Below are 24108 nucleotides of genomic sequence, written 5' to 3' on the forward strand. Positions count from 1 at the left end.
TCTATACTATAGGCTACAGGATAATCACTCTTGGTTCTCTATTGAGGTTGAACACTGCTGTAGATTTTACAGGATGACGGTGGAAGTGGGGACTGTTGCTTGAGCTATACAGCATGACAGAGGAGAGTACTTCAGGCTGTCAGGAAATACTTCAGGAATCTCTTCTTTCAGTGTAAAGATCTGCCAAAATACCAAGGAATTGTCTTCTAATTGGCTGTTGAGATGAGACCAAGAGGTGAGAGCTCTGTTTTTGCATGGTATGGGAATATTTTGAATAAGTTAAATGTGATTGAGTGTGGAATTTGCATTATCTCARGTATGTGTTGTTGTGGTTGTGGTTGCTAGACGTTGTGTATCCTGTTATTTTCCTCATCGTCATCATCGTTATGTGGGGAATCTATACCAACCCACCCTACATCCATCAGAGAGCAAGGGTTATACAACAACATATCTTTGGTAAGATCACTCTTTCTCCATATCTATTTCTGTGTATCTCTTTTGCCCTCTACTTAATCGTTTTRCCCCTCAGTATAATAGCACTGTGTTGTGTTTCTCTTATTTCAGGATCTCAAAGAGCAACTGTGGTCACTGCTGGTAAGTGTTTCAAGCATTTCCATTTCAGCTATTTCCCATCTATCTTAATAGTATCAATCAATCTTCATAGCTGAACATGCCGAATATTCAATACATGCCAAATGCTGAATACAGTAGAATTTGACCCTTTCTCCTAAGTAAAATATTCTGCCGGAATAATTTATTATGAAGTAAATAGTTGAACTTCAAAGTGATACAGACAGTTCAGAAGTGTCTCTTATGATGTCTGAAGTTTTCTCTTTGTCCCTGATACATGTATCAGAACCCTCAGTCGCCTATCAGTCAGTAATCTTTAGCTATTCACAGCCTCCTCCCTCACTTCTTGAAAGTAACCCAGTACTCTGTTTCATCAGATCTAGGAGTGTGATAGTGCTGGTTCTAAAGGAGAGAGACGTAGGAGGGGGGTCCTACATATGAATTATGTCTCTCATAATATGATTTTCTTAACTTTGCATTAATTTAAACTTTGTATCACACTTTGTATCATGTGTAACACTTTGAATCACATCTGAAGAGGTTTCTGTCTACACACAGTACCAGTCAAAAGTTWAWTTTTTACTATTTTCTACATTGTAGATATATTTTGACTACCTCATGAATCTGGTTGAGAGAATGCCAAGAGTGTGCAAAGCTGTCATCAAGGCAAAGGGTGGCTTCTTTGAAGAATCTCAAATATATTTTGATTTGTTTGCCACTTTTTTTTGGTTACTACATGATTCCATATGTGTTATTTCATAGTTTTGATGTCTTCACTATTATTCTACAATGTAGAAAATAGTACAAATAAAGAAAAACCCTGGAACGAGGAGGTGTGTCCAAACTTTTGACTGGTACTGTAGATTGCTTGACTSGTTGTATATGAGACTTATCATAAGGATGTGTGTTACAGCTTGATAGGTATGTTGTTTTCTCTGTTGGTTTGTAAATATATCATTTCAACACATATCTATCTGTGCCTGTATTTGTCAGCTGTGCCCGAAATCTCCCAAACAAAATGCAGCCTTTCCAAAAACTGCCCTATCGACCATTTTGCATTTCAAATCAGGAGTGGAGCAGCGACTGTTGTGGGCCCCAAGATCTGCTTTGATGGTAACATGTACGTGTGTTCTTAACCAATGTACATTCATATTGTTAACAGAAATMGACTTATTAACTAGTGATTAGTGAGCAAGACAGGAATATTTGAATGCAGCCCACCCCTACTTTAAACGTGTCCCAAATTAAACGTGGATATTTTCACCAAACTTTTGCATGACACTTCAGCTATTGCACATGTGATTGCTACTCCAGCTCTCGTGTTTGCAGTCTTGTGACATGTGACTCTCATCTCCGTAGTGTTATGAGTGGTGTGATGAACAACGTGGGATCAGGCCTGAACCTAGTGCTGGTGAATGGTGAGCTCAGCTTCTCCTAACTTCACCACACATAAGCTGTGATGCACGTAGACACACTGCTATGGAGTGAATGATTGGATTGTGCAAAAGTGAAATGGCATCAGACATGCCTGACTCGTTATGCAATGTGCATCTCTTGTTTTCATAGGTGAAAATGGGAAGATCGAAAAATTMGACTACTTTGACATGTACTCTGGAGGTAAGGGCAGTTATAAGGATACAACATTCAAAAGGCACTCGCACATCTGAGCTATCTTTGTTGCAGGTGCATGGTAACAATTGAATAAGATACTAGCAAGAGCAGCGTGGGGGTATCACTGCTCTTTATTAAGCTTCGCGTATCGGCCTCAAGGCCTTCGTCAGAGCTTTTTATTAGGATACAAAAGCGACATGCATTCTATAATCTGATGGAAATGTAAAGATAGAAATTATCTTGTTTTTTCATCTAAACTACAGTTTTGTTTTCTTTTTTTCTTCTACTTTCTCCAAAAGAATCAAAGGCCATCTTGGACTTCTTAAAGACGATTAAACCCGGAATGATTGTTCTGGTGGCATCTTTTGATGATGCAGCGACAAAGTGGGTTTAAATTAGTGTTGGGCAGTGGGCACCAATATCGATCATTTGATATGATATCGATATATCGTTTGATGTTAATATATGAGCAAGGCATATTGTGATATCGGTTTATCCTTCCTGTTAACCTACACTATAATGTAAAAAAAGCATAAATGGCTGTTCCTGTATGCACAAAACCCTCTCACAGACCTTCTCACAGGCTGTCTACTTAGTATTCGTAGCATGCCTGCTGAGTCATCACTCGGTAGATGGGCCTCCCATTMTATTCAGACTGGGTGGGTAGGTTAGGCTCCCAGAACATTCACACCTGGCCCAATGAGCAAACCGCAAACAGATGTCTGAACTTCCCAGAGCAGAGACAAACCGATATATTGTATCAAGATAAAAATGCAACTGATATAGATTTTCCATATCGGTGCCCATTTCTAGTTTAAATAAATTCAAACATTCATAAATCAATATTCATTTTACATCCTGTTTTCAAATTAGAACAGTCACTCTGATCCTCAACCTCTCCTCAGGATGACTGATGAAATCAGGAACATATTTGCGGGACTGGGAAGCAGCAGTATCAATGATGTCAAATTCAGAGACAGCTGGGTCTTTGCTGGAGGCGCTGGGACAGAACAGAAAAGCCCCTTTGAGAAGGTGAGAGAGCATTTGTAGCATCGACACTGTCTACTACAAATATCAAGATCAATCGATATAAAATCCCTATTCTGTCCAGCAACCTTTTTGCAATACTACTACACAATTGTACTGTCTATACTGTAATAGTATAGACAGTACATACTATATGTATAGTATATACTATAGTACTATAAGCTCTCTCTACTTTTGTAATAAAGCAGATGGTACAGTGGGGCAAAAAAGTATTTAMTCAGCCACCAATTGTGCAAGTTCTCCCACTTAAAAGATGAGAGAGGCCTGTAATTTTCATCATAGGTACACTTCAACTATGACAGACAAAATGAGAWTTTTTTTCTCCAGAAAATCACATTGTAGGATTTTTAATGAATTTATTTGCAAATTATGGTGGAAAATAAGTATTTGGTCAATAACAAAAGTTTATCTCAATACTTTGTTATATAGCCCTTTGTTGGCAATGACAGAGGTCAAACGTTTTCTGTAAGTCCTCACAAGGTTTTCACACACTGTTACTGGTATTTGTGCCCATTCCTCCATGCAGATCTCCTCTAGAGCAGTGATGTTTTGGGGCTGTTGCTGGGAAATACGGACTTTCAACTTCCTCCAAAGATTTTCTATGGGGTTGAGATCTGGAGACTGGCTAGGCCACTCCAGGACCTTGAAATGCTTCTTACGAAGCCACTCCTTCGTTGCCCGGGCAGTGTGTTTGGGATCATTGTCATGCTGAAAGACCCAGCCACGTTTCGTCTTCAATGCCTTGCTGATGGAAGGAGTTTTCACTCAAAATCTCACGATACATGGCCCCATTCATTCTTTCTTTACACGGATCAGTCGTCCTGGTCCCTTTGCAGAAAAACAGCCCAAAGCATGATGTTTCCACCCCCATGCTTCACAGTATGCATGGTGTTCTTTGGATGCAACTCAGCATTCTTTGTCTCCAAGCACGACGAGTTGAGTTTTTACCAAAAAGTTCTATTTTGGTTTCATCTGACCATATGACATTCTCCCAATCTTCTTCTGGATCATCCAAATGCTCTCTAGCAAACTTCAGACGGGCCTGGACATGTACTGGCTTAAGCAGGGGACACGTCTGGCACTGCAGGATTTGAGTCCCTGGCGGCGTAGTGTGTTACTGATGGTAGGCTTTGTTACTTTGGCCCCAGCTCTCTGCAGGTCATTCACTAGGTCCCCCGTGTGGTTCTGGGATTTTTGCCTCACCGTTCTTGTGATCATTTTGACCCCATGGGGTGAGATCTTGCGTGGAGCCCCAGATCGAGGGAGATTATCAGTGGTCTTGTATGTCTTCCATTTCCTATAATTGCTCCCACAGTTGATTTCTTCAAACCAAGCTGCTTACCTATTGCAGTTCAGTCTTCCCAGCCTGGTGCAGGTTCTACAATTTTGTTTCTGGTGTCCTTTGACAGCTCTTTGGTCTTGGCCATAGTGGAGTTTGGAGTGTGACTGTTGAGGTTGTGGACAGGTGTCTTTTATCACTGATAACAGTTCAAACAGGTTGCATGTAATCCAGGTAACGCGTGGAGGACAGAGGAGCCTCTTAAAGAAGAAGTTACAGGTCTGTGAGAGCCAGAAATCTTGCTTGTTTGTAGGTGACCAAATACTTATTTTCCACCATAATTTGCWAATAAATTCATWAAAAATCCTACAATGTGATTTTCTGGATGAGGCCTCTCTCATCTTTTTAATTGGGAGAACTTGCACAATTGGTGGCTGACTAAATACTTTTTTGCCCCACTGTATATAGTGTGACAGGTTCTTTGATGAAACTACAGTGTGATGATTTCCTATCTTCTATTGTTCAGCTGGCTGCCAATGATCAGAAGACCAATGTTTATGGAAACTGGCCAGAGATGGTGGAAATAGCCGGCTGCTTCCCCAGGAAYATCTGACTAGACATCCCATACAGAGATCTCCGAGTATACTGATCTAGAATCATGTCCATCCTGTCCAAGTATTGTTATTCATTATTATGTCAAAGGCTAAACAGATCCTGAATCGGCACTCATACTATATGAGACGTTTTATAAGTACAGGCCTTGATAGACGTCCTATGAAAATGGATCCGGACTGGCTTGGTGATTGACAGATCAAACAAACCACTGTCAGGATCACTCAACAATAAGGAACAACTTCTCTGTTAAGACTGGGCATTCATTGTGTGTTTTTTCATGTCAGATTATTATGGTTACAGAATTTTTTGCAAAATAGAGGAGTTTCAAAGTATGTAAACAATAAAAAAGTAAGAAATTCGAGAGATGTATTGAATGAGAGATGTTGTTACAAATTAAATAATGAAGCTTGGGCTCCCTCTATGGGATTTTTATTGAACTACAGTTCATGAATTGTACTGTACATTTAGTATTGTCATAATCCCGGGCCTAACTTGAAATGTGCTGTCTTTTGTGTAGCATCATACTTTTCCCTGGAGAAATTACTTATCTCATTCACTTTTGTGTGTTTAGCGTGCTAGCACGGCTATTTTGGAAGGGAGGCACCTCTCATTGGTTGACTAAATAGATGGCATTCCATCTCTACCTAATCCGTGTTGTTGTTGTTTTCCAGGACTCCCTAGCCTGGTTCCAGATCTGTTTGTGCTATAATGTGAATTCCTTGTCACTCATTATCATGCCACACATGAGCATGTTAGGCGTGACAATGAAACAGACTGGCACCCAGGCTAAGGACTCCCTGGATAGCAGTGGCAATTGCTAGTGAGTGGATTACCTAGGTTAAATAGATAAATGAATGGTGTAGTGGCCAGCTAGACCTTCCTTGGCTGCACAGAGCACCAATACGCCCCCCATTACCGTATGCAAACCGGCTGCTCCGTCAACCTCAATTAGCCTAATCTGCCCTGGACCCCCCTTAAGCTTTGGAGAGTGGCGAGTGGGGACCACCGGTTAACCATGAACAGGTGGTCAGGAGTTTTTTTTCTTTYATGTTATTCTTCTTAATTATCTCACCTCTACCTCCTTTTGTCTCTGTTTCTCTCTCTTTCTCACAAACCCCGACCCTCACTCTTCTCTCTCTCTCCTCAGTTCTCTCCTTTCTCTGCAATCTCTTACCCTCTCAACCAAAATATCAACCGCTCCCTTCTCTTTCCTTCTCAAGCTTCTCCCCACCTAACCCCCTTTCTTACCCCTCTCTCTTTCTCTGGGCTCTCTTCCTCCCCCCACTCCTAAAGAGGCAGACCTCTGTTGCTCTCATTTGTTGACGGGCTTGGTGTGATGAACGGCTGGTGAATCCCCTAGATTTAATGCGCCCTCTCAGAAACTGGTGTCACGCATTAGACGAGGGTAGGGTTGTCAACTTGTCCTTGGTCCTGGGGGAGTGCATTCCTCCCCGCTCTCCTCTCCTTCACTKGAGACCAGCTCGAGTGAAACTTCAGAACAAGTGAAACTTCAGGAGCTGTACAGACTCACCTACTCTTGCCGAGGATCTCAGCTCATCCTGAGGCCATGGGAGTCACCCACGGAAAGAAAGTAAGTAACTATTATGTTTCCTTCCTCATTTCCTCACTTCTGATTTGACACGACGCTGGACTSTGACAAATCTCAGGTCACATGGTCAGCTTGCAGGGTGCTGCTGCAGGGACATGCATTATGTTAATAAACTGGCAATGTTAAACAACTATTCTAATTAACTTTGATGTGTCTGTAAGCCCAAAAAAGGTCTGAAGGTCTATGTCACTTGCGAGCTAGAAAACCTGYGGCAATTGTTTTTCAATTGTAATTCATGTTTTGAACCTCAACCAGATTGAAAGTTAATGTCTGTCTCTGAATGAACATCTTTCATCGAACTTGTTTCATAGAATAAAGAATTACAGAAATGTTTGGTTTCCCTCTTTGGCCAGAGTTGCTTCACTGGCTATTTACAAACTTGTTAACAGTTCAAATGAGCCGTAGAAACCCACCGAGCACACACTGGATGAATCAATGAAATGACGTTGAACCAATGTGAAGTAAACGTTGAATTGACATCTGTGCCCAGTGGAACCTTCTGAAATATTCTGACAGCGATTGAAAGAGTGACAGTATGTTTTGTGTGACAGTATGTCTCAAGCTTTGTGACAGTATGTTTCAAGCTTTGTAAGTAACCCAAAAGAAGTGTGTGTCTGTGTGAAACAACACGTAGACTAGACCCGGTAAGAGCAGCATGTTTACCACAGAMCGAAGGTCCTGCTGTTGTGTCACAACAATGGTCGACGCACAACATCTTCTCCCAGAGATTAGCCAATAAGTGGCAATACCACCTCATTATCTAAAGAGCATTGAACCAACGGAGATGCCATTACTACAGCTCAACCAGATGTACACACACGTACTCTCCTCGTATTCATTAGCAGGGTTTGGGTCAATTCCCTTTGAACAGTGACGCTATTGCTAAATCTCAACAAGATTAAGATTCACTTAGATGACATCATTTTAGTATTACCTTCACTGAACTCTTACAATACTACAGCTCAACAATATTATAAACTCTTCTCCTGTTAGGGATGGATCCAAATGGACAGAATGGGTACATGGAGGAATATCGGTGAGGGTCATGCTTTTTCAATTTCAGAAAATGGCAAAAAGCACAGGCCTACCCCTTGTTAGSTTAAGATTTTTAAGAAAATAAAACAGATCTGATTATATAAAGTGATCTATAACAGCGCTTTGGTCCGTGATGCTTTYTGCTAGAAACAAGCTGTAAAATACCAGGGAAGACTTGACTCGGTTGCATATGGGGATATCATTCTTTCCTGTCTTTGACATTCAGAGGCTGAGCTACAACCTTCTATAGCCGAGGAGACAAAAACATGACTTTGTTTGGGAGGTAATCTAATTCTGTCACTATCAATTGATTAAGCTATTCACTTTCTGTACAGTAGAAGATGTTTAAACACAGACAGCTTCTAGGGAAACACTTCTTGAACTTCTCTCATTGGGTTAAGCCAAGAGTAGACGGCAGTTAAAGCTTACATTTTTCTGCATCTGGCAGTTGAAGCGTACATTTTTGTGCATCGGTAGGCCTACTGTCTGGGGTGGAAAGGTAGGCCTAACTTTTGAAAGTACCATGCTCAGATTCCTAATGACGTCTCAGATTGAATTAATTGCAAACAGGGACAGTTTCTGTGGCAATTTTGATTTGGKATTGGGAAATAGGCCTATGGAAATGAGGGTAAATGGTAAGGATGTTTTGTTTTAATTATTATTTTGGGTATAGGGGATGGTCACTTCTTTTTTTTCTTCAAGCACTCAGGGAGGGTTTAGGTCAAATATATTTTGCTGAAGGGAGGGCCATCCGTTTTRATTTCAGAGGTCCGATTTTCTCCATGTAACKTTTTATAATGAATCAAATTCARTCCCTTAGTCAATAGCTGATCATGTTAGTATCTGGGTTGGGCGGTCAATACCATTTCAATTTAGTCATTTGTAGTGGTGGATCAGGACAAAATGACAAAGAAGCTTAAAATACCAGTACACCACTGCCAATAGGTAGACTGGGTTGCTGTGTATAAAGTTAGCCAGCCCCTTCAATATTTAATGAAAACCTGCTTTTGCGACATACATTTTTTTACTTTTCAATTAATGATATATATACCCATAGATTTTTTTTTCTGAGTATAACTTATAGATGCCTCATGAGCTTACATTCAATTGTCTTCCCCCTTCAGAACCCAAAATATGAGCGTTAGAGTGTGATTGAAAGGCAATGTTCCCGCATTAGCATTTACAGTAAACAAGGCATATTTCGGCTCAATCTGAAATTKCCTTTACGTTTCCAGCACACAATCTGTAACACTTCAGTGATACAGACTGAGTAGAGCCCAWAGTCAAAACTATAATGTTGATGTCATGGATGGTCAGTCCTTGTATCCATAGCTCTGTCCATAAGTTTTTAGAGTGGTTAKATTTCTCCAGCCCCATCTCTCCGCTGTTTACCACATCAGTGGTGGTGAGGCATTATCATTGTTTGAAATGCAGATTTCCTTTCTTTGAACTATTGGTATGCTGGCCTTTGAAGGGGCWAAGATCCTCCAAACTCAGGCCATAAGAGATGCTGTCTGGCTGACCTCCACRCCAGGCAACATATGTACATGTAGACGATTGCAATGAACCACCAGATTATGTTTAGCTTTCATTTAAAACAAAGTTGGACTTGCTTTTAATCTGTTGTAGCAGTATGTCCAGTAGAAGGATTTAATCTGAAATACACTCAGTGGCCAGTTCACGAAAATGGTTTGCTCCTACAGACAGTCACGTGGCCGTGGCTTGCTATATAAAGCAGACAGACAGGCATCAAGGCATTCAGTTACTGTTCGATTGAACGTTAGAATGGGCAAAACGAGTGACTGAAGCGACTTTGAGCGTGGTATGATCATCGGTGCCAGGCACAACGGTTCCAGTACCTCAGAAACGGCCGGCCTTCTGGGCTTTTCACACACTACAGTGTCTAGGGTTTACCGAGAATGGTGCGACAAACAAAAAACATCCAGTCAGCGGCAGTCCTGTGAGCGAAAACAGTTTGTTAATGAGAAGTCGAAGGAGAATGGCAAGAATTGTGCAAGCTAACAGGCGGGCCACTAACAGTAAAGTAACAGTTCAGTACAACAGCGCTGTGCAGAAGGGCATCTCGGAACACAAGTCCTTGTCGTCCTTATCACAGATGGGCTATTGCAGCAGACGACCACACRGGGTTCCACTCCTATCAGCTAAAAACAAGAAGAAGCGGCTCCAATGGGCACGGTATCACCAAACAACGCCTGGTCCGACGAATCCCGATTCATGTTGCGTCATGTTGATGGCAGAGTCGGGATTTGGTGTAAGCAGCATGAGTCCATGGCCACATCCTGCCTGGTGTTAATGGTACAGGCTGGTGGCYGTGGTGTAATGGTGTGGGGAATGTTTTCCTGGCACACGTTAGGTCCCTTGATACCATTTGAGTAATGTTTCCATGCCCTGAAGAATTCAGGCTGTTCTGGAGGCAAATGGGGTTCTGACCCAGTACTAGATGGATTTGCCCTAATAAACTGGCCACTGATTGTATATTGCTCCTCTAAACAAGGCTTCATATTMTATWYAAAAAAAWAATTGTATTGAACATTATTGCCAGTAACTAAGGCCTGTTGTTTGTGGTTTTGTCAGTAATGAGGTGGATGGCAGGCCTCCACAAGGGCCTCTCCTCTCGGTTCACTGGTCATCTGGGTCTGTAGCTGCCCCTTCACGTCACAAGGGCCTCTCCTCTCGGTTCACTGGTCATCTGGGTCTGTAGCTGCCCCTTCACGTCTGGTCTAACACAAACAACAAAGGACCATTGTTGAGCTGATTGTCCATTGGGACATTCAAAATGAGTAGGCTGTGAACACCTTATGAAAGACATCCTCGAAATTAGACCATTCAAAATGTTTGTGAAAAACATGGTATTACTGGGAGAGAGAGAGAGATAGAGGGGGGAAGGAGAGGACGAAGGAGAGAGGGGGGATGGGGGGACGGCTGGGAACGACATTACTGTGATACATGCTACTGTATTCTTTGGTCTGACTGTTTCTCTGACAGTTTCTCATGTGGTTGATTGTGTTGTATCTGTTGACAGAGTGAACACCACCTCCAAATCTCTCCCACCAGAAGTAGAACACCTCTGAAGGGAACAGGTGAGAACAATCTGTTATCCGATTAGAGTAGAAGAAGAATAGATCACTTAACATCTACCTGTATTGTCATTGGACAATGAAGATGTAGGGCAGTTGTCCCAGACACAGATTAAATCTAGTCCTGGACAGAAAAAGCAGGCTCAATGGAGAATCTCCATTGAAAGTCCTTCCTAGTCCGGGACTATACGTAATCTGTGTCCGGGACACCAGCCTGTAGTGTCTGTCTACCATGAGGCGTGTGGAGGTGCTTTGTGATACTGTAAATCCCCAACCATATTGTGATGGGTGTAATTATGTAAATAGGTCCGGCGGTTGGCTTCTAGTGAGGAGATTTAAACAGGGCGGGGCTTGAGCCCCTGGATAATCCAACCTAGAGGGCAAGGCACGGAGCAGAGAGGAGGGAGAGGGGAGATAGAGGGGAGATAGAGGGACAGTGGAGAGAGAGAGAGTGGAGGGATCAAAGTCACAAAGCGAAGGGGAGGGAAGGGAGAGAGGGTAGAGGAGGGAGAGGGAGAGAGGAGAGGAGGAAGAAGAGAGGAGAGGAGGAGGGAAAGAGGAGATGATGTATGGAGAGAGAGGGGGCAGTAGCGAGGCTACAGGACAACCTGAGCGGTCATGTGACTGACTGGCAGCTAGAGGTGTGGCCAGGGCTGGAGGCGGGGCTGAGGTGGAATGGAGACAGAGGTGTTAGGGTAGTGGAGCAGGGAGTGGCTGTGGAGGTAGGCTCCCAGACCCAGCCCAGCTCTGGTCAGACCTCTGGATTCATAGTGCCAGTGATAGCTTTGCTAGCTTACTTATCACTAGCTGGGCCCTGGGCTCCATAGAAGAGATGGATACTAGCAGTGTCATCCCAAACAGAACACCAGGGAGGCAGAGAGAGGGACTGATCAAGTCAGGTAAGGGACCTATAGATAATTTCACAGTGAGAGAAACAACTGCAGAAAGAGTAGCTTTTCATAGGAACTGATTGATGATTGGTGTAAAAAGGGCATCATGGGTTTGTGAGTACATCATTKATTTATACATAAATGAATGAATGATTCGATATTGGGTTGATGGGTGTTGATGATCATGATTCAATCCCTCTGGAAAATCACGGAGGCAAACTTTGTATTTATGCAAACACTTTGTAAATATAGTCCTTGGAGTTTGATAGTGAAATGTATAACCACAACATGTGCACAATGAGCTCGTGCAATAGGACACCTGTTGTTCTATGTAGTTCTGATATGGAGATAGCTAATGCCCTAACATGGTCCTAGATCTGTTTGTGCTGTACAGCCAACTCCTATGATGTTTCCCATTTCTATAACCATAGGAGTTGGCAAGACAGCACAAACAGATCTGGGTCTAGGCTACTAATGGAMCACTGTTGCCCATGCCAAGGAATAGAACATAAGCTTAACACACCATAACGGACCTCTCTCCCATAACAAACAGCTGTGGTGCTATAAACAGAACAAAATGACCTGTTTAGCTGATTCTGCTGCTATGATGCAACTGGAGTGTGTCTGGCCAGCAGAAAAGGGACATGATTTTAGTTGTGTAATGCTACTAAGTGATGTAACCTCTGTCATAATTTCTGCTCCTGTCTAATACGAGGCTTARGGACATGTTTTAAAAAACGAGGATGTGAGCACAGGCAAAACATTCAAGTTGACATTGTTTCTGTCCCCCAGCCTCAGCCCACGCTGGCCTGCTGTCGGAACAGGATGGAGCGCAGGGTCAACGTGCAGAGGACCAAGAGCAGGGGAAGTCAGGTGGATCACCACCTCAGCCAGAGAGTCAGGAAGAGGAGGGCAGAGATTTTATCATCCAGACCAAGAAGCGCCTCAACCTGGTCAGCGTCTCCAAGAGCCACCAGGAGCTCCACCGGGAGTTAAGGATGACACACAAGAGGTAGGGCTTGCACAGGGTAACCCAAGTGTGCCCACTGCACATAGCTGCAAGCACGTTTCAACAGTCCTATTTGTTCTCTGTCAGAGGTCCCTGTCTGGAGGTGAAGCCGGAGCTCCAGCYTGTTCTGGAACAGAGGAACTGGGAACAGGGGATGAAACAGAGGAGAGAGGCAGAGGAGGAGAAGAAGAACCGGTCTCCTCTCCAACAGGAACTGCTCAAGAGGCACCAGAGGCTGGGGGAGGTTGGTATGCTTCATGTCAACGTTGGGGAGACTGCCTTCGCGGTAAACGCTGCGCATGTCGGCAAATTTTGACGCGGAGCTTCCACAATACTCTGGCGATTACGGCTTGAATCCAGGCCCTTGCTTTTGCGTCTGTCTGACTTGTCAAAGTTGACATGTTTCGCACTGCACACAGCTTCACTCATGCATTACTAGCTCATTTACATACAATGKTCATTATTAAAATGTATGATGGAGTCAAAGTAGACATGACTTATTCAGTTCCTGCGAACTTTACATACTGTGTCCTGTTGGGTTGAAACTTGTACATACACATAGCATGCAGTCCTATCTACTTCTGTATTCAATGACTGTCAGTGTCCATCTGTTCCCTGCAGCTGGAGAGGGAGCTAAAGGCACAGCAGGAGGGCCTGCAGAGTTCCCCAGAGTTCATCAGAGTTAAAGAGAGCCTGAGACGCACCACCATACTGGATGTGGGAGAGAAGGTAGTTTAAAAGGACTGACAGGAAGATGCGTAACGTATGGTTAGAGTGATGTGGGGTTGTTTTAGCATCTACATGAGGTAAGGATAGGATGGTGGGGATACATGACTACATGGAGGTGAAGGAAGACTGTGTGACATTGAGCTATTCGATTGGGTTGACAGTTGTTGGGATAGTATGCTTGGCATAGTTCAGCTGCGTGGGAGTACAGATGGATGCACGCATGGTGCAGGTTGGTACCTGAACATGTCCTCGGCCACACGTCTTCTCCGAAAGAGCCTGCTGCCTGAAGGTAACCACCCCTTGTCCAATTGGCCTTTTGAAGAACATCTTTATTTGTTCCAATTAGGGATCGACTCCCTGCTAGCCTGGTCCCAGATCTGTTTGTTGTCTTGCCAACTCAATATTATCTTCCATGACAACGACCATAGGATCTGYCAATACAGCACAAACAGATCTGGGACGTGGCTGGCCCCTCCCATCCTCTGAGAGACTTGTTAGTAATTTGTCTCTCATGCCAACCACCTCTGACATAGAGAGAGCACCCCTTTAACCAGGGATCTTACTGAGTTACATACAATGAGTGAATGTAACATTTTTAATTTCATGCCTATATAGTGTTCACATTGTGATTGTATTCGTGGAATATGTTGATGTACTGTATCAGTAGATGTATTTGTAAAATAATATTACATTTCCTATTTGTTTWTAAGTTTACAGTATTTTTTACCTGTCGTAAATGTTCAGAGTCATTTTATATTATTAGCAGTTTAACAAGTGGTCTAAGACTGTTATTTCTTAAATAATGGTTCCGTCCTGTCTTTCCCTGAGCCTCTCACGCACACATTCTSTATGCAAATCAACAGAACATACATAATTCAKCTAGTGACAACAGTGAATAATAATGTTTAACACTTTGGATGACAGTGTCCTTGGAAACGTTTACTTTGRCATAAATAAAAAGGACATTAAACATTAATAAAGTGCATTTTATATTTTATCTGGACACAAGCGTAAGACAGCGTCCTGTGTCTGTTGTACCATACGTCCTCTATTATCCACACTCAGGTACAGTATATACTGCCCCATCAGATGGCAGAATAGAACGCATGTACTGTATTACCGATGGTATTATTATAACATACCATAACCCTCACCGTTCAAGTAAAAAAAAAAAAAATGTTTTAATGAAAGTGTAGTCTACCTGTTTGTCGTCTAATTTACGTGATCCTGACTGATTTTTTTTTTTAAATGACAGTAAAATGACAGTACACACAATGCATAGACAAGGAAGTTTAATTTCATTTCCTGCGATCATATCTCCTCCGATGGTACAAATCATTATCTCCTTTCATACATGTTGATCAATAACCCATGATGCATTGCATCCATACATTAGTAGCTCAAAACAGCTTTTACAAAAAAGGATATACAATATATATACTTATATATAATATACACGTGTTTCTTTATGCATTTAAATGTTTGTCATGAGTCAAATAAATCTGTTTATTTTTTGAACAAATCGGAACCAAGGGGAAACAAAACCAAGGAAAGGTTCAACAGAAGGTCTATACGAAACAAATGAACACAGGTTATTAGGTTAACAAAGTCATCAAGAGCAACTACACCAAACATTTAACATGAAGCCCTTCACACATGGTTTGCATATTTTCCACTCTGCAGTCAGTCAGTCACTTATAAAGCCAGAATGATTGCCTTCTATGACTGGCCAACATCTTTTGACCAATTATAACCTCATGAAGTCACTYCTAAGGYCCAAACACAGGTCARCATTGGCCTAAACCAGGTCCAACTATAAGGTTTTGGCTAGCAGTACCTCTGATTCAACTAAACAATAAGGATTTGGTATCCAATCTGAACAGCCGTTTGGCATGAACAAAACAGATAATAGGCTTCCCCAGTTGGCTTTCCATTTTATTTTTACCTTTATTTAACTAGGCAAGTCAGTTAAGAACAAATTCTTATTTTCAATGACGGCCTAGGAACAGTGGGTTAACTGCCTGTTCAGGGGCAGAACGACAGATTTGTACCTTGTCAGCTCGGGGATTTGAACTTGCAACCTTTCGGTTACTAGTCCAACGCTCTAATATTGTCAGCCATTGTCAGCCATACTGATGTGTTGAAACCGTAATCATATCAAGTAACACTGTACTTTGAGATTTTTAATCAGACTGCATTCTGTCTTGTCATTGCAGTTAGAGAACTGGTTTCTCGTTCCACTCCTAAGCAAACGCTCAAAMTATTTGAAATATTTSAAATAGTATTTTAACTCAAGTCTGTCGTGTTCACMCAACATGTTTTATGTTACAATCAAAACGGTTACACAGTACCAGGGCAAGGGAGGGGTCAGGGACTATTCAGTATGTTYAGACAAACTACAAAACCTTCAGTGGACAAAACAAATAAATAGACTCCCACAACGACTTATAGAACATCCTAGAGTTGTAATTTAAACTAAATCAACATGGTTACCAGGGAAATGGTGCCAGTGTGCCACTGGGGTAGAGATATGACCATCATATGGACAATGCAGAGGTTAAGGTAAAGTTACAGTTCAGACTGTGCTGCACGTACGTGCGTTGTCAACAACAGAACATCTGACTGGTGATTCTCACTTCACATTATATAGTTTTCAGAATTACATTATATATTTTTGGATCAGGACAACAGAGTAGTAATAATAATCATACACGTGTTTTTTTTAAATATTTATATGTGGATCATCATTCATGTAAACATATTATAACCAAGTCATGCAGACGGTAGACCGATACTTCTTTCACAAGAGAGAGGTGCACAGTACAGAGCAGACAGTGAACACACACACTGAGATCCCTCCCACCACGAAGGATAGGGGTGTAAAATCGGCGGCACGTTTAAATGATCATAACATTTAGGGACCTTTGCGGCTAGAGGTGTCATGCATACAACTGACTTGATTCCTTATCAAGTGGAGTTTATTTGCAAACTACTCCTAACTGAAATGGTCTCAACATCAAACCATGTGCCCCAACTCGCATGTTAAGTGGGTGTGGTTACTATGGACATGCTCATTGGCTGAGAGGGTGTATAGGATTAATCTGATAGGCTATGCAGTCCGTTTGTTGTCATAGGGATCTCAGTGTGAACCTCTGGTAACAGAACAGCCATAAGATTTTTATTAATTTTTTTAAGTCTCCCTTTTATATCCACACATTTCACATTTTATCATCCAACCGAAGCATGCAGATGCCTCGAACCAGAAGCGCTTTTTACGACCCCAGTCTGAACCAGAATACAGAGTCAATCCAGAGTCCTGCAGTCAACTCACTCATAAACTCTGAAGTGTTTCTCATGGGGATGGAAGCATCAAAACTGAAACAAACACAGGTAAGATACGGATGACTCATGATCCAAATGGAACAATCGAAGAAGAAAAATAAACATTACAATGGAAAGAAGAAAGTAGTAGTGGTTTGAATGTTGATGATGAACTGGTATTGGCTTCAGTGATATGGAAACAAATGGTCTTTCGTGCCTGGAAACTCTGCCTGAATGGTTGTGTCCCTCTAGTGGACACAGCATGTCATAACATCACTCTGCATTCATGGCCAGACTGGGCCGGCTCTGGGTGGCTCCATAGAAACATACGTATCCCCATGGCGACAGGGGGGCGGGGTCTGTGGCTACTCAGACGCGACTTGCTGGCCTGCAGCAGTAGGTGCAACTCCTCAGACTGTCCCGGTCGGCACTGCCTTCTGCACTCCCGCGCCTCTGCGACACTGGAGAGGAGAGGAGAGCTTGATGACAGGGACAGTACTCCACAGTGCTGTACTAGAGTCACAGGAGGTTGGTGGCACCTTCATTGGGGAGGACGGGCCTGTGGTAATGACTGGAGTGGAATCAGTGGAATGGTATCAAATACATTAAACACATGGTTTCCAGGTGTTTGATGCCATTCCATTTGCTCTGCGCCAGCCATTATTATGAYCCRTTCTTCCCTCAGCAGCCTCCTGTGACTAGAGTACTGTACTACTAGAGTACCAATAGAGTACTGTACACAACACTGTACTTGCTCAGAGGCTCCACAGTACTGGCGGCTATGTGAGATTTTAATTTTTTAAATTTTAATTTCACCTTTATTTAACCAGGTAGGCCAGTTGAGAACAAGTTCTCATTTACACCTGCGACCTGGCCAAGATAAAGCAAAGCAGTGCGACACAAACAACAACACAGCGTTACACATGGAACAAACAAACGTACAGTCAATAACACAATAGAAAAAATCGATATACAGTGTGTGCAAATGAGGTAAGATTAGGGAGGTAAGGCAATAAATAGGCCGTAGTGGCAAAGTAATTACAATTTAGCAAATAAACACCGGAGTGATAGATGTGCAGAAGATGAATGTGCAAGTAGAGATACTGGGGTGCAAAGGAGCAAAAAAAAAAATAACAATATGGGGATGAGGTAGTTGGATGGGCTATTTACAGATGGGCTATGTACAGGTGCAATGATCTGTGAGCTGCTCTGACAGCTGATGCTTAAAGTTAGTGAGGGAGATATGAGTCTCCAGCTTCAGTGATATTTTCAATTCATTCCAGTCATTGGCAGCAGAGAACTGGAAGGAAAGGCGGCCAAAGMAGGAATTGGCTTTGMGGGTGACCAGTGAAATAAACCTGCTGGAGCGCGTGCTACAGGTGGGTGCTGCAATGGTGACCAGTGAGCTGAGATAAGGCGTGGCTTTACCTAGCAAAGGCTTAATGTGAGTCTGGAAGGAGAGTTTACAGTCTAACCAGACACCTAGGTATTTGTAGTTGTCCACATATTCTAAGTCATAACCGTCCAGAGTAGTGATGCTGGACGGGCGAGCAGGTGCGGGCAGCGATTGGTTGAAGAGCATGCATTTAGTTTTACTTGCATTTAAGAGAAGTTGGGAGGCCACGGAAGGAGAGTTGTATGGCATTGAAGCTCGTCTGGAGGTTAGTTAACACAATGTCCAAAGAAGGGCCAGACGTATACAGAATGGTGTCGTCTGCGTAGAGGTGGATCACCAGCAGCAAGAGCGACATCATTGATGTCWACAGAGAAGAGAGTCGACCCGAGAATTGAACCCTGTGGCACCCCATAGAGACTGCCAGAGGTCCGGACAACAGGCCCTCCAATTTGACACACTGAACTCTGTCTGAGAAGTAGTTGGTGAACCAGAAGAGGCAGTCATTTGAGAAACCAAGGCTGTTGAGTCTGCCGATAAGAATGTGGTGATTGACAGAGTCGAAAGCCTTGGCCAGGTCGATGAATATGGCTGCACAGCATTGTCTTTTATCGATGGCGGTTATGATATCGTTTAAGACCTTGAGCGTGGCTGAGGTGCACCCATGACCAGCTCGGAAACCAGATTGCATAGCGGAGAAGGTACGGTGGGWTTCGAAATGGTCAGTGATCWGTTTSTTAACTTGGRTCTCGAAGACCTTAGAAAGGCAGGGTAGGATAGATATAGGTCTGTAACAGTTTGGTTCTAGAGTGTTTCCACCTTTGAAGAGGGGGAAGATCGCGGCAGCTTTCCAATATTTGGGAATCTCAGACGATACGAAAGAGAGGTTGAACAGGCTAGTAATACGGGTTGCAACAATTGCGGCGGATCATTTTAGAAAGAGAGGGTCCAGATTGTCTAGCCCGGCTGATTTGTAGGGGTCCAGATTWTGCAYCTCTTTCAGAACATCAGCTATCTGGATTTWGSTGAAGGAGAGATGGGGGAGGCTTGGACAAGTTGCTGTGGGGGGTGCAGGGCTGTTGACCGGGGTAGTGGTAGCCAGGTGGAAAGCATGGCCAGCCGTAGAAATTGTTTATTTGAAATTCTCAATTATCGTGGATTTATCGGTGGTGACACTGTTTCCTAGCCTCAGTGCAGTGGGCAGCTGGGAGAAGGTGCTCTTATTCTCCATTGACTTTAGTGTCCCAGAACTTTTTGGACTTTGTGCTACAGGGTGCAAATTTCTGTTTGAAAAAGCTAGTCTTTGCTTTCCTAACTGCCTGTGTATATTGGTTCCTAACTTCCCTGACAAGTTGCATATCGCGGGGGCTATTCGATGCCAATGCAGTATGCCACAGGATGTTTTTGTGCTGGTCAAGGGCAGTCAGGTCTGGAGTGAACCAAGGGCTATATCAGTACCTGTTTTATTTATTTTTTATTTTTTATGGGGCATGCTTATTTAAGATGGTGAGGAAAGCACTTTTAAAGAATAACCAGGCATCCTCTACTGACGGAATGAGGTCAATTTAGAGGTGTATTTAGAGGGCAGTTTGGTCAGGATGATATCTATGAGGGTGCCGTGTTTACAGATTTGGGGTTGTACCTGGTAGGTTCATTGATAATTTGTGTGAGATTGAGGMCATCTAGCTTAGATTGTAGGAAGGCTGGGGTGTTAATCATGTCCCAGTTTAGGTCACCTATCAGTACGAGCTCTGAAGATAGATGGGGGGCAATCAATTCACATATGGTGTCCAGGGTACAGCTGTGGGCTGAGGGGGGTCTATGGGGGGTCTATAACAAGCGGCAACGGTGAGAGACTTGTTTCTGGAAAGGTGGATTTTTTAGAAGCTCGAATTGTTTGGGTACAGACCTGGATAGTAAGACAGAACTCTGCAGGCTATCTCTGCAGTAGATTGCAACTCCGCCCCCTTTGGCAGTTCTATCTTGTCGGAAAATGTTATAGTTAGSGATGGAAAATTCTGGATTTTTGGTGGCCTTCCTAAGCCAGGATTCAGACACGTCTAGGACATCCGAGTTGGCGGAGTGTGCTAAAGCAGTGAATAAAACAAACTTAGGGAGGAGGCTTCTCATGTTAACATGCATGAAACAAAGGTTTTTATGGTTACAGAAGTCAACAAACGAGAGCACCTGCGGAATGGGAGTGGAGCTAGGCGCTGCAAGGCCTGGATTAAACTCTACATCACCAGAAGAACAGAGGAGGAGTAGGATAAGGGTACGGCTAAAGGCTATAAGAACTGGTCGTCTAGTGCGTTCYGAACAGAGAGTAAAAGGAGCAGGTTTCTGGGCACGGAAGAATAGATTCAAATAGATAGAATAGATAGAAAGAGTGAGAGTSWGWGWGAGAGAGAGAGGTGTCTGGCTGAGTGGGGGACAGGCTCAGTGTTTGTCTCACTTACAGCTCTCCTCCTCTACCCCCGGTCCCTCTTCTTCCTCCTCCTCCTCGTCCTCCTCCTGCAGCAGGAGTGCTTGGGCGTGACAGGGGCTGGTGGGGGTGATCTGGCTGGGGCCCTCTAGGCTGGTACCCAGCTGCAGTCTCCGCATGTGTCTCACCACCGCTGTGGCGTTGAACGCTTGCTATATGGGGGGAAAGGGAGGGGAAAGGGGGGAGATGGGAGAGGGGGAAAGAGAGAAAAGGATAGAGCAAAAGAAAGGGGAGAGAGAAGAGAGATAGAGGAGAAAGGGGGGATAGGGGGTTGGGAGAGAGACAATGGGAAGGGGTTGAGAGAGAGAGAGAGAAAGAGAGAGAGAGAGAGAGAGAGAGAGATATTTGAAATGTCTTTATTCTTTTGGAACTTCTGTGAGTGTAATGTTTACTGTTCATTTTTATTTTTTATTTCACTTTTGTTTACTATCTACTTCACTTGCATTGGCAATATTAACATATGTTTCCCAATGCCAATAAAGCCCTTAAATGGAATTGAAATTGAATTGAGAGAGAGCTGAAGGTGAGAAATGCACAGTGATTTATCCAACCACCATAAAAAACTTAGGAACCATATAAATTAGAGAGAGGACAGAGAGAGATAAACTAATAAAAAGAGTAAGAACATGAGAGTTATCAAAGCTGTGATTTTGAGCCACTGACCTTCCATTTACTTTTAGCAAAGTTCTTCTTGATCTGAGCACTGACAGACTCATGGATGTTTTTATCAAGAGCTGTGTCTCCACAGATCCTGAAAACCAGAAAAGAGAGAGATGAGAGCAGGGTGGGGCAAGCTGTCTGAAGTTTGGGTTGTGGGACGTAGGCATCGTAGCCTGGTTAAACCAGCCTGAACGCCAGAATGCATTGAAGGGCTTGAAGTGTCTTAGAACACATTCAGAGACGACGCTGCCGCATTATTGGAACTCCCTACTGCTCACTCCCATGCAGACAGGATGTAGCCCTACAGCTTCGGCGTGACAGGGGCTGGTGGGGGTGATCTGGCGGGGCCCTCTAGGCTGGTACCCAGCTGCAGTCTCCGCATGGTCTCACCACCGCTGTGGCGTTGAACGCTTGCTATATGGGGGGAAAGGGAGGGGAAGGGGGGAGATGGGAGAGGGGAAAGAGAGAAAAGGATAGAGCAAAAGAAAGTGGGAGAGAGAAGAAGAGTAGAGGAGAAAGGGGATGGAAGATAGGGAGGTTGGAGAGAGACAATGGAAGGGGTTAAGGGGGGGAGAGAGAGAGAAGGAGAGACAATGGGGGAGGGGAGAGAGAGAGAGAGAAGAAGAGAAGAGAGAGAGAGAAAGAGAGAGAGAGAGAGAGAGAGAGAGAGATAGAGAGAGAGAGAGAAGAGAATTTGAAATGTCTTTATTCTTTTGGAACTTCTGTGAGTGTAATATTTACTGTTCATTTTTATTTTTATTTCACTTTTGTTTATTATCTACTTCACTTGCATTGGCAATATTAACATATGTTTCCCAATCCAATAAAGCCCTTAAATGGAATTGAAATTGAATTGAGAGAGAGCTGAAAGTAGAAATGCACAGTGATTTATCCAACCACCATAAAAAACTTAGGAACCATATAAATTAGAGAGAGGACAGAGAGAGATAAACTATAAAAAGAGTAAGAACAGAGAGATTATCAAAGCTGTGATTTTGAGCCACTGACTTCCATTACTTTTAGCAAAGTTCTTCTTGATCTGAGCACTGACAGACTCATGGATGTTTTTATCAAGAGCTGTGTCTCCACAGATCCTGAAAACCAGAAAAGAGAGAGATGAGAGCAGGGTGGGGCAAGCTGTTCTGATGTTTGGGTTGTGGGACGTAGGCATCGTAGCCTGTTAAACCAGCCTGAACGCCAGAATGCATTGAAGGGCTTGAAGTGTCTTAGAACACATTCAGAGACGACGCTCCGCATTATTGGAACTCCCTACAACTCACTCCCATGCAGACAGGATGAGCCCTACTGCTCACTCCCATGCAGACAGGATGTAGCCCTACAACTCACTCCCATGCAGACAGGATGAAGCCCTACTGCTCACTCCCATGCAGACAGGATGTAGCCCTACAACTCACTCCCATGCAGACAGGATGTAGCCCTACAACTCACTCCCATGCAGACAGGATGGAGCCCTACAACTCCACTCCCATGCAGACAGGATGAAGCCCTAAACTCACTCCCATGCAGACAGAGGGGAGCCTACAACTCACTCCCATGCAGACAGGATGGAGCCCTACACTCACTCCCATGCAGACAGGATGGAGCCCTAACTCACTCCATGCAGACAGGATGAGCCCTACAACTCACTCCCATGCAGACAGGAATGAGCCCTACAACTCACTCCCATGCAGACAGGATGAAGCCCTAACTGCTCACTCCCATGCAGGACAGGATGTAGCCCTACAACTCACTCCCATGCAGACAGGATGTAGCCCTACAACTCACTCCCATGCAGACAGGAGTAGCCCTACAACTCACTCCCATGCAGACAGGATGAGCCCTACAACTCACTCCCAGCAGACAGGGATGGAGCCCTACAACTCACTCCATGCAGACAGGATGGAGCCCTACAACCACTCCCATGCAGACAGGATGAAGCCCTACTGCTCACTCCCATGCAGACAGGATGTAGCCCTACTGCTCACTCCCATGCAGACAGGATGAAGCCCTACGCTCACTCCCATGCAGACAGGATGAAGCCCTACAACTCACTCCCAGCAGACAGGATGAAGCCCTACAACTCACTCCCATGCAGACAGGATGAGCCCTACAACTCACTCCCATGCAGACAGGATGAAGCCCTACAACTCACTCCCATGCAGACAGGATGAGGCCCTACAACTCACTCCCATGCAGACAGGATGTAGCCCTACAACTCACTCCCACGCAGACAGGATGGAGCCCTACAACCACTCCCATGCAGACAGGATGAAGCACCTACAACTCACTCCCATGCAGACAGGATGAAGCCCTACAACCACTCCCATGCAACAAGGATGAGCCCACAACTCACTCCCCATGCAGACGGATGAGCCCACAACTCCACTCCCATGCAGACAGGATGAAGCCCTACAACTCACTCCCAGCAGACAGGATGGAGCCCTACAACTCACTCCCATGCAGACAGGATGGAGCCCCTACAACTCACTCCCATGCAGACAGGATGAGGCCCTACAACTCACTCCCACGCAGACAGGATGGAGCCCTACCAACTCGACTCCCAGGCAGACAGGATGAAGCCCTACAACTCACTCCACGCAGACAGGATGAAGCCCTACAAAAGCTCACTCCCACGCAGACAGGATGAAGCCCTACAAACTCACTCCCACGCAGACAGGATGAAGCCCTACAACTTCACTCCCATGCAGACGGGATGAATCCCAATTTGAAATGGTTTATACTTTTACTTTTGATAACTTA

The 24108-nt window shown here is 43.9% G+C and overlaps 3 protein-coding genes across 3 annotated transcripts in view; 2 read left to right on the forward strand and 1 right to left on the reverse strand.

Moving 5' to 3' along the window:
* On the forward strand, nt 1-5483 carry LOC111963835 (protein FAM3C). Its single transcript, XM_023987386.2, has 9 exons — nt 1-235; nt 346-456; nt 565-594; nt 1564-1690; nt 1930-1988; nt 2137-2187; nt 2481-2565; nt 3087-3213; nt 5034-5483. The coding sequence occupies exons 1-9, from the start codon at nt 223-225 to the stop codon at nt 5118-5120; spliced, it is 690 nt and encodes a 229-aa protein (XP_023843154.1). The 5' UTR covers nt 1-222; the 3' UTR covers nt 5121-5483.
* Nucleotides 5484-5617: 134 nt separating this feature from the next.
* Nucleotides 5618-14540, forward strand: LOC111963845 (actin-associated protein FAM107A). Its single transcript, XM_023987397.2, has 5 exons — nt 5618-6713; nt 10810-10867; nt 12547-12766; nt 12851-13007; nt 13385-14540. The coding sequence occupies exons 1-5, from the start codon at nt 6690-6692 to the stop codon at nt 13499-13501; spliced, it is 576 nt and encodes a 191-aa protein (XP_023843165.1). The 5' UTR covers nt 5618-6689; the 3' UTR covers nt 13502-14540.
* Nucleotides 14541-16856: 2316 nt separating this feature from the next.
* The window catches only part of camk1a (calcium/calmodulin-dependent protein kinase Ia), a 67045-nt gene continuing 59793 nt past the window's right edge, over nt 16857-24108 (reverse strand). The window contains exons 10-12 of the mRNA XM_070443542.1: nt 21352-21439; nt 20663-20840; nt 16857-17274 (exon numbers count right to left, since the gene is read on the reverse strand). Of these exons, the coding sequence (XP_070299643.1) occupies nt 17183-17274; nt 20663-20840; nt 21352-21439 (358 nt within the window). The 3' untranslated portion in view covers nt 16857-17182. The remainder of the gene's footprint in view (nt 17275-20662; nt 20841-21351; nt 21440-24108) is intronic.

Source organism: Salvelinus sp. IW2-2015, linkage group LG1, assembly GCF_002910315.2.
Source record: "Salvelinus sp. IW2-2015 linkage group LG1, ASM291031v2, whole genome shotgun sequence".
Lineage (NCBI taxonomy): Eukaryota > Metazoa > Chordata > Actinopteri > Salmoniformes > Salmonidae > Salvelinus > Salvelinus sp. IW2-2015.